Here is an 11928-nt window from a genome sequence, read left to right on the forward strand (position 1 = left end):
AAGGTGAAATTCCTAGCAGATGAGATTAGGCTGTATGCAGGTGTCAGGTCACTGGGGCAATGAAACACTTTTTTATATTTGTGATAGTACCTAGCTGTGACAGATACCATGCTAAGTAATAGGTGAGACAAAAATTTGTGACATATTCATGATGTAAGCAGACTTTCACTTTAAAAAAATAACTGGGACAAATAATAAATAAATAATTAAATAAATAAATAAATAATTGGTTAATTGATTAATTAATTAAAAGTAGAGATTCAAGAGGTCAGTCAGGATACTATCATAATAAAAGATATGAAGGGCCAAGCATACAGTGCGCTCTCCTCCATCATTACATTACAGAATGGTTTCTTTCCCTCTTGTCCTTCCAGTCTTGACTAGGCTAATTTCCTCTCATTTTTCACATCCTTCAATGTCACTTCTACCAAGGGGCCTTCTCCTAATATGCAGATGAGATTAGGTTCCATTATCCACACTGACATGCCATCCTGCCTATTTTCTTCCTAGCAATTACACTAACTGCAATTAACTACCTGTGCAATTATTTGTTTAGCATTCATCATCCATTAGCTTGTTGAAATCCCATTGAAGGGAGAGTATTTGTCTCACCTAGCAGAATATTCAGCACCTGACAAGTGTTCTTCCTGTATTTTTGTGTAAATACATGGTACGTAGGGAATAAAAGATGGAATAAAAGAGGTTGGGTAAAAGGAGCGCTTAAAGGGCCAGGCTAAAAGAACTTAGTGAATATATAATAGTGGAAAATAAATGAGTAAGAAGTGTGTTTTGATTCCCAAATTTCTAGTTTGATGATTGATAAGAATTATAAAGAAAGAGCAAGGTTAAGATTTTTTGTTAAGATTAGGGAGAGATAACTCAGCCATTAAAAGCAGTTACTGCTCTTCTAGAGGACTCTGGTTTTCTTCCCAGCACCTTCCTGGTAGCTAACAATTTGTCCCTAACTCCAGTTCCTGGAGATCTGATGCCCTCTTCTGGCTTGTGCAGGCTTTCATGCCCTGGTGCCCTTAACATTCAGGCAAAATATTCTTGCACATAAAACTAAAATATATGAGTATGAACATATGACTATGAATATAATGTTTGCATGCACATAAGTGAACCTGTGTCGTACAATACCTGTGGAGGTCAGAAGAGGGCATTAGATTCCCCTGGAATTTGAGTTATGGATGGATGTTAGCTTCCATGTGGGTACTAGGAATCAATCCCGGAACCTCTGCCAGAGCAATCATTAACCTTTACCACTGAGTCATCTCTCATGCCCGAAATAAAAAAAAATAATTGTTTATATTCACTTAAACTTGAATCCTGTTGGAATAAATAATGAGAGCAGAAAAGACTTGGTAGCATCTAGTCTCATATGATAATTTTTGAAAATCTGTACTGTGGACTATTTCTATAAAGTATTAGCATAGGCCATTTTGATTGATCATTCATTGCTTCAGGTTCAGAAGATTATGTGTCCTGATTGTTGTCTTCATATTTTTAGATTTAATCCAATTTCAAAACTGAACACATTTAGCATAAAGCAGTACACACACACACACACACAGAGAGAGAGAGAGAGAGAGAGAGAGAGGGAGAGAGAGAGAGAGAGAGAGAGAGAGAGAGAGAGGGATCCAGGTTTTTAGAGATATTTTTATATTAGACTATGCTTGAATGTGAAATAAAAATAGGAATAAAAGAGTGAATCTATAATAATTTTGAAGCTTAATCATCTAAGTGTGTAAACCTTTATACCAGTTAAAGGAAGATTTTTCAAAAGTATCAAATAAGCTAAAGTGTCATGCAATTATCTTAAGACTAATTCCTTTGATTAAATGACAATTATCTGTTTCGTTCCAGTTACACACAGAGAAAAGGAAAAAGACAAAGAAAAAACCAAAGAAAAGGAGAAACCTGAGAAGAAAGGTATGCAGTTATTCTTTAAGCTACTTTAACATTAAACACTTCCCTTTGGAAATTCTCTTCACTATATTCAGCTTCTAGATAATAATGCATTTCTTCTTTTAAAATGCTGCATTACATTTATTGTTATTGGATAGAGCCTAAAAGAAGGAATATCTGTGCTGAAGAACTTTAGGATCTTGATCTCTGTCATCAAGCTACTTTCCAAGCTACTTTTCTCTGCTAGCTTTGAACCAGCCTTAGCCAGCAATGAGAATATTAGTTGATAAAGTATTGGAAGTTTTATAAATATGAAAACAGTCCTCATTATTTTAACTTTATTGCCTATTAGTTTCCCTTATTTGTTTGTTAGTTTTTATTTATCGACTGAGAACAGATACATAAGTCAACTTTATTGTTTGACTCATGAAGTTTTATTGTAAAAGCCTTTCCCATCCTGCTCCCAGTCTCCTAGTTCTTATTCCATCTCAGACCAAATGCTGGCATAAATGTGAGTTTTTATGCCACTTTCTAGAGCTTGATTAACAATATGTGTACAATTAATATTGATGTATTTAGTATATGATTTATTCATATAATACTGTAGTGGTACATAATTGATAATTATATTAGTCTCACTATTTTTGCTCAAAATCTAGAATGTCTTATATCCTGGCTTTTATTCTTTAGAAATATATCCTAGAGAATGTTCCACATGGATCAATATTTCCTCATTCTTTTTACAAAATTTCATAATATTCAAAAGAGGATATTTTCTTCCAACATGTGCTTTACTTAATATTTTGATATTTGTAAGCAGAAACATTTAATATGATTTCGAGTAGTGCAGATCTCTTCCTCTGTTATTCTCACATATCTTATTCTTAATTTGTAATTATTTTCAAACAATTTCCTTAATTATTTTCAGTCAATGTAAGATTTGCATTTGTTTTCATGGCTGTGTGAAGGCATAGGTGTGTGCCTATGTGTATATAGATCCATGAGCTATGTTATTAGATACACTCTTACTTTCCTATAGCAGTTCTGCTTTGGAACCTTCATTAAAGACTAATTCAATATAATATCTTCATGAAGTTTTTAAAAGTTCTATAGTTTTCATTTAACTTTAACCCATCAAAATGGATTGTTTGTGTTATGTGGAGTGAGATTATGATTGGATTTTTTTGCTGTTGTTTGCATAGGTTTTGTACATGTCTGATAAAAAAATCATCTTACCAGTTTTTATTCTCTGAAAGTTTTATGTATTTGAAATAGAGACTTAAAAAAAAAAAAAGAGGGTAGGGGCTGGAGAGATAGCACAGTGGTTAAAAACACTGACTGTTCTTGCAGAAGACCCAGTTTGAATCCCAGCACCCACATGGCAGCTAACAACTGTCTGTACCTCCAGTTCCAGGGGAATCTGACAGACTCGTCTGTCCTCTGCAGGCATTGCACAGCACAGGTGCACTTACCTACATGCAGACAATACACACACACACACACACACATAAAAAATAAATAAATAAAATTTTAAAAAGACAGAGGGTCTTTTGAAAGTCTTAATGCCAAATTTACATTAGATTCTATGCAGCTATTAGTGGAGTGGAAACCACACTCCTGAAGTAGATCCTTCAATATCATGAACTCTGAGCTAGTGTATGATTTCGATGACCTTAAAACTGTGGTCAAAAGAAAATTTGGTTTTGAATATATTAAAAGTATATATAGTAATGTAAGTTTTCTGTTTAAGCAACTCATAAGGAAAAACTTGAGAAGAAAGAAAAACCAAAGACAAAGACAACAGAAAAAGGTAACTTTTCTCTTTATTCTCTTCATCCTTGACTCTAATTCTGAAATTCATATTTTGTGCACAACTTGAATGTTTTTATAATCATTCAACTTTTCTTTTTTTTTTTGGTGTTTTCAACTTTTCATTACATAAAATGATTTAAAACTAGATATCCCCAGAAAATTAAAACCACATTTGTCAAATGGATATTAAAATATAAGAGGAAAATGAAGTGTCATCACATATGATTGGTAGAAATTTGGTCCCTATGAGCTTTAGTCCATGGAGTCATCATCATGACTGTATTATATTATATGGCAGACACAATTTTTCAGAGGTTGTCAAGTTTGATCTCAGAGAAATTACCCTGATGCTTGATGAAATTACCCTGATGCACTTATGCTCAATGGACAATTTCAAAGTATTTTAAAAACAGAAGTTTCACAGAGTAAAAAGCAAGTTTTTGAAGTGTATGGTCTTATCTTCCTTGGCCATAGTGAAACTTACAGGCATCACATGGAAATAGGAAAAAAGAACTGAATCGTGCCTCTATGTTGAATAAGCGTGGTAGCCAGTTATTCACACAGACTCCACTAGGAAACACAGTTCATTGATGGCTTTATTTTAGTCTTATGATCCCTACAAAGTGCATTCCATCAAAACAGGTTGAGCCACACTTGAATCATGTAGACTGGCAGATGCTAAATGGGTACTGTCTTAAGCAGCTAAATCTGTGTTAATTTATTACTCTAGCAATAGGAAACAAACATAAGTGGTTCAGCATTTTTTGACAAGTGTGATATTTGCATTCAGACACTCACTATTTTAAGAATTTGAAGGGATAGGGAGGTAGCTCAGTTTATAAAGTGCTTATGATTCAAGCATGAGGGCTTGAGCTCAATCCTGAGAATCCACATTTAAAAAAATAATCGCATTATGGCAATTTTTGTAACCCCCCAAAATTGGGAGACATAGACAGGTGATCCCTGGGACTTGTTGGCTAGCCAGCCTATCCTAATCAGCAAGTTCTGGAGCTGTGTGTGACACTGTCAAAAGAAAAATGATAAATGATGCCTGAGGTGTTCCTCAAGAACTGAAGATGACCCTCTGTCCTCCACACGAGCACACACAGATGCATGTGTGTTTGCCCCACACATGCACACAAGAATTTGCATACAGAATCACCTTAATTATATGCTTCAAGTCTATAAAAACATCACTCCAATATTACTTATTTTGGATTATTTAGTAAGCTGATTTTTTTCTATTCTAATATATACCAGTTATTGAAGTATTTAAAAATATGCATTTTAACTAATAGCTCAAATTATCTCCTAAATTTACGTGTTTTACTCATATTTTAAAATGTAAGTTCAATGTGATTAGTAAACTGGAGCCATTTAATTCAGCATGATCAAGAAGCTACTCATTTATGGGAAATAATCTATTTTCAAAATTCAATGTGTTTTTAATAAAATATAAATGAATATTTCATGGAGACAATTTATAATGAAATTTTTCCATAACATAACCACGTTTTTGATATTAAAATGGACAAAATTTATAATTAAACTTTTTTCTGGAAAATATCTTGAATTTCTTCTCAAGATTACATTTATAACTAAATAATTTTATTCTGTTTACTACTTTTCTGTTTCACAGACATGAATGGAAATAAGTTGTGTATGCATTATATATATTTATTTATTTTAATGATAGTGTAGTGTGCTAATAAGTACACTATCATTAAGCAAATGAAGAAAATAAACATGACTACTTGAGAAACAATTTAACAAGGTTATATGTAGTTGGATTATACAAAAAAAGAAAACACAACAAAAATCTAGGTGAACTAAATATAAATCAAGTATTTTTTGAAAATAAAATATCTTAAAGAATTACTTATTCACTCAACAAAAAGTGTTGAATACTGTAATAGTTATTTATTGCTATGTAAAATATAGACCCTAATTTTGAAGATTAAACATATTTATTGTTTCACACTATCTGTCAGACAAGAATCTGGAATCACTTAGTTGAATTCACTGCTTAGCAGTCTCTCACAGCCAATGTATTAACCTGTGCTACAACATCATTTGGAAGTTCAACTGGGGAAAGATCATTCCAGTTTTATTCACAGAGCTGTTAGCAAGACTCAGTTCTCAGAAACTGTATGAATGAAGGCCTCTGCTTCCTGACCTTGTTGACTCCACAAATCTGTTCTTGATCATACAATTTACACTGACTTGATAGCTGACTTCCCTAAACCTAGCCAGAGAGAATCAGCAGAAGGGAGATCACAATCTTTTGTTGACAAATAGTGGAAATCTAATCCAATTACTTCTGCCATAGACTATTGGTTATCATATTCCCAGGTTGTCAACATTCATGGGGAGAATGTGACACAAGTGTATAAACACCAGAATGTAGGGATGTTGAAACCTCTTTAGTCTGCCCACTGCTAATGCTTTGATTTTACAAACATTCTTCTTGATAAATAGGTGTAAACAAATCATACACATTTTATACATACACAAATCCCCACACATATGGTTTTCATTTCATTTAATCCATGTCTATATATTAAGATTTGGACATTCATCAGAAGTTCTCTTTATATAATGCAGGTTTCTGGGAAAACAGAATCAGGTTAAAAACACATAAACTAAAGAGGCAACATTTAAGTTAGAAATAAATATGAACTCCTTTTGAAAGATGTGACCAGCATTGAAATAGATGATTCCTTGTGGCACTTTCATACAACACAGTGTTTTTTCTATTATTACTTGTTTATTTTTTTTGTTTGTTTGTTTAAACTATGGCTGGCCCAAGGGTAGGAGTTGTCTAGACCACATCAGAAGTTCTTCCTGAAAGAGAGTGTGCAGATCTGTGTTCAGTGTTACTCATGCTCACCGCATCTGCCAGAACCTTTGTGCACTGTGCTTATTTTGTCATAGTTAATAAAATAATAATGGAGAGAAGAAAAGCCAAAGATGGAATGAGACAGTAGAGGAGTGAACCAATGTTGGGCCAGATTATCACATGCTTTTTTCTAATGTGAGACAAATTTATTTGTTTTGAAGATTTGACAGTAAAAGAAGGAAATTTTCGTTTTTATGCTGAAAAACAACAATTATAATACATCCACTGGAATCATCATTACCATTTATAAAATTCAATGGCATTGAAATAGATCTGGATTTCACAAATCTTTGATATCACAGTACAAAGACAGAAGTAAAACCAATTTTGGTATACAAGGAGCAGACAGATACAATTTAAGATAACCCCAAATAACGATTTCATATAAAAGCATAAACAAGCAAACAAGCAAAGGTTGGTAAAATTCCTAAGATCTGATAAGTTTATTATAAACATTTATATTAAATATAAGATATATATGTCTATCTATCATCTATCTAGCTATCATCTCTAGCTATCATCTCTATCTATCTATCTATCTATCATCTGTCTACCATCTATCATCACTATATTGTATATATGGCCCAAATGTTGTAAACATTACTCCTTTTGATCAAAATCATTCATCTAGTGTACATTAATCCTGTTGTCCTCTGAAAATAAGCAATTAAACACAATGATGATAGAAAATCAATAATAAAGTTCCTATTCTCAAGTTGTTCCCAATCTGGCAGGAAGGACAGATAAGTGGAAAATCCTATAAAATTCAAAACATGAATAGGGAATTAAGTATATGCTTTAATAACAGTACTGGCAAATAGAAGCTCAAATGAAAGGATGATTAATTCTAGTTAGCCATTTATTTTTTGCATGTGAATTTAGTAAGATGGAATTAAAACTACAAGCTGCCACATTCTGTCATTGCTGCAGGCTGAAGGCACAATCATGGTGTGCATGGTCAAGTTCACGTGATCATGTCCTACCTAGCTGAGCCTCATCAAGTCGTACAGCCTGAGGCATACTTGGTCCTCAGAAAGTGGATCCAGCTTAGAATTTAGGGTATCTGTCACAGCTGGGAAACACATTCTCTGGGTTATCCTTGGGATGCCCATAAGTTATTTCACACCTGTGATTGACTTCACTGGCCATCCAATTTCCCTAAAGCTCTGCTGAGATCCAGTTGAGAAAGAAGTTCTCTGGTAATGAAGAACTTGGGTTTTAGTGAGAAATTAGCATGCAGGACATTCAGGTTGATTTAGCATATCACAATAAACATGGTGATTGTAGTTTAAGTGATGTTCCAGACATACACAGTGAAGATGAGGTCTGCTGCTCAGTACATGTTCAACTTAGTACATACCGTTGGTTAAAATGAATATTTTATAACAAAAAATAGGGAAAAATAGTGACTGTAGCAACTGTACTCTAATGATGTTTTGCACATGAAAAATACATGAGATTTTCAAAAGAAGTAGAGTTGTAGAAGAAACTTGCAGCAGGATGAATCCCGATATTACAGGTTTTAAATACTGCATTACAATCTCTTCAGATAACTACAGATTGCTGATCTTTAAAGTCCCATTAACTAGTGACCAAAGATAGAGTCTCTGGCAGAGACAGGTGCACATTTGCAGGCTGTAGGCTTGGGAGATAATGTTGGCCATCTCACTGCAGTTTCTCTCCAGATAGACACTGATAAACATCACCATGTGGCATCTGAAATGATGTTCATCTGAAGTATTGGCAGAAGTCTGAAATATGCAGAAAGTTATGAGTTTGCTGTACAAAAGAGAAGAAATAAGCAGAAAATATTCATAAATCATTGTGTAGTATAGGAAAGAAAAGAAAATTCCCATTGTATATTGACAAAATCCACACATTTATCAACTGTAAATATTGTATGAAAATTTTATGACATCAACAGGATGTTGATGTTCATCCATGAAGAACCTCAATATACTTAATCTTTGAGAAATTTCATGGCATGAAACTTGGTTTTTTGTTTGGCAACTCATTTCTTTCTAAGACACCTCTGATGTCTAAATCAGCATCAACTCTGGAGAGTCCCCAAGGTGCAATATATTGAAAAGTGTTGGCCAAGTCAATCAAATGCTTGATCACACATGATTTTGGTTATGTAAGCAAACTGACATCTGATATGATATTGTCATTCTTCTATAATTAGAAAGTGATTCGATTGTCTTGGCTTAGTCTATCTCAAAGCAAGGCACTAGATAGTTTTATTTCCATCAAAATCTTTAACAGAAGTGGCAAAAAAAGCTGTGCATTGCATTGACAAATGACAAGGGACATCTCAACATGTTGCTGACATTCACTGGTATCTAATAGTTATATGTGATTCCATACACTAAAAATGCCCAATATGCATTATCTATTGGAAATAATATTTGCAAATCATTGTTCTTCAAACTATAATAGAGGGACTGGAGAGATGACTCAGAGGTTAAGAGCACTGACTGCTCTTGTAGAGGACCCAGGTTCGAATCCCAACACCCATATGGAGGCTAACAACCATCCATAACTCCAGTTTCAGGTGATCCAACACCCTCTTCTGACTTCCATGGGCATTGAATGAAACAGGTGCACTTACAGACATGCAGGTAATACACTCATGCACACAAAATAATAAAATATTTTAAAATATAGTAGAATGATTCAGAGTGATTACTCTGCAAACCAGCTACCTATCCCAAAATATATGTACTATCAAATTAATAGTACAATACTACAAGATTTGTGTGTAGAACATATATATGTTTTAATTTATTTCTTCAAGTACATTTTAATTTTAACAGTTTTTATTTCATAGAATATAGTTAAGGACTTTACAAAATACTAGAACTGTTATCTCTGACTTGGGCTATGTAGGAGTGAATAGCTGCTCCCACACTCAGGCTTCAGTAAGCCAAATTATTTGAGAACACATCTCTCAGTTATTCTCTGTAGGTTTCATGTTTTAATTCCATGAATCTATATTAGTACAACTAATTTCCAATTTGCATTCTTAATAATTATATTCTTAAAATTATTGTGTTGGAATGTCTGTTTCTTGATGACCCTTAAGATTTTCAGTTGTGGTGCAAAATGATCATATTCGTTTTAAAAGGAGATTATTTTTGGTGTACTCTTTGGTGTGGGGTTTTTAGCACTGAGCATTCTTGTCCACACAAACTCTGCATGTTATTTATGCCTCATTGTAGACAAGTTATGTTCCTTATTACAAACAGAAAGAAACAGTATCCAAAACAAACAAACAACGGAACTCTAGTAGCAGTCACAATTATTCCTATCAAAGACCTTAATTTTCCATTATTTTCTTTCTTTTGAAATTGTGCTTTAGGAACAAATACAGATGAAACATTATTTTAGTAAATAAGGAAAAATAACCCAACATTTCTAACTCTATACAGAGGACACGAAAGCTAAGACTAAGGAAAGGACGGAAGAAAAGACCAAAAAGGAAGTGAAGGATGGGAAACCGGAGAAAGTGAGGCAAACAGCTGCAGGAGGAAAAGATGGGCAGAAACCACCACCGAAAGCCAAGGCGAAGGATGACAAGGAGGCTGCAGCTGTGCCAAAGCAAGAACAGAAAGGTAAAGACCCCGAGGATGCGGCCAGAGAGTCTAAAAGAACTCTAGGCAAGAAGGCGATGCAGTCAAAGCAGAGCTCAGACGGGTAAAAGACTGATCCAAGCCAATACCCCCCAAAGGAAGTACAGTACATTGAAAATTAGCATATTAATAGAAATACTGAACCTTGTTCACTTACTAAGATGCATTTTTAAGTATCTAAGGAGTGTTGAGTTAGCACCTGCTCTTATTTAAATATTGAGGCTGGATGCTAAATTCTCGCCAGGCAGGATTTCTATCAAGAAGTGGATAACAGTTGAAGAACTGTGTCAGACTCTTTGCAGAAAGGTAGTGAAAAAAAAAAAATGTCAGCAACTCTCAAGTTTACAAAGTCAATGTTCAACTCATACAGAATAAATACTGTGGAAACTATACATTCTTGATGTTTTTGAAGGGCACATCACTCAGAATGTATGCATCAAATTATTAATTCTTGAAAATTTAGAGAAAACTGGTATAAGAAAAATAACCCTCAGAGTCCTTCACTGGCCTCCTTACCAAATTTATAACTTTAGGAAGGCCTGCACCAGAGAGGAACCCTCTTGAACAAGTGTGATTTACTTATCTACTTTCCAGAAATATGACATTTAACTGGAGATAAACTTCTTCATGGATAGGTGCTATGTAAACATAAATAATGGTATTTTAAAAGACACACTAGGGCCTCTTTGTCCCACAGTTAGGATCCTTGTTGGGTTTTTCCATCCCTAAATCCATTCCTCAGTCCAGGTTGCTATATGTCCTGAGCTCCTTACCCAGAACATAAAATCTGATCTGAAGGGACTGTTCAAAATGTGCCTCTCATTGACATTGAAAAATAAAAAATTGTTTTATGCTGATATCAATTGAATACTTTCATTCAATTTATTCAGTTATTCAGGCAACATTTTATAAAACCTTTAAATATTATTGTTTAGAAGGTTATTTCAAAGCAGGGTGTAGTGGCCCTTTTTTTGGGGGGGGTGTCTTATTGAGACCTTATTGAGCCTCAGCTGGTCTGGAACTCTCTATGTAGACCAGGCTGGATCTGTATTCATCTGGTTCCCAAGTACTGGGACTAAAGGCATTTGCCACCAGACTAGCCTGCACAGACTTTAATCCCAGCCCTTGGAGGCAGAAGCAGGAAGATATCTGTGAGTCAGAAGCCAGTTTGGTTTACACAGTGAGTTCCAAGCAGGTCAGAACTATATAACTGTATAGTGAGACCCTGTCTCAAAAACAAACAAAACAAAACAAACAAACAAAAAAACTATTTGTGCTATTTGACCTGTGCAGGGGGAAACAATTTTCCTTATTATAAGGTGTACGATGTGAATAATACACTCTTTATATTTTTATCTTATCTTCCCAAAAGTTTACAAACTTTGATACTCAAATAATGCATGTAATCTTCAGTTTATATACCACATGATGTGTGTTTAAAAATATATTACTCAGGGCTGGAGAGATGTCTCAGCAGTTAAGCTCACTAGCTGTTCTTATAACAACATGGTGGCTAGCAACCATTTGTAACTCCAATTCCAGGGGAATCTGATGCCCTTTCTGACCTCCAAGGGCATTGCATGACATGGGTGTACCACATATATACAGACAATAGACTCTTACACACACACACACACACACACACACACACACACACACACTATATACATATATATA

At 34.4% G+C, this 11928-nt stretch overlaps 1 protein-coding gene across 1 annotated transcript in view; it reads left to right on the forward strand.

Annotated features, from left to right (window-relative positions):
• The window catches only part of Trdn (triadin), a 226845-nt gene that overhangs the window by 73747 nt on the left and 141170 nt on the right, over positions 1–11928 (forward strand). Inside the window, exons 6-8 of the mRNA XM_029568123.1 lie at positions 1867–1932; positions 3659–3718; positions 10051–10233. Of these exons, the coding sequence (XP_029423983.1) occupies positions 1867–1932; positions 3659–3718; positions 10051–10233 (309 nt within the window). The remainder of the gene's footprint in view (positions 1–1866; positions 1933–3658; positions 3719–10050; positions 10234–11928) is intronic.

This window comes from Nannospalax galili, unplaced genomic scaffold (genome assembly GCF_000622305.1).
Source record: "Nannospalax galili isolate Female #2095 unplaced genomic scaffold, S.galili_v1.0 scaffold1340, whole genome shotgun sequence".
Classification (NCBI taxonomy): domain Eukaryota; kingdom Metazoa; phylum Chordata; class Mammalia; order Rodentia; family Spalacidae; genus Nannospalax; species Nannospalax galili.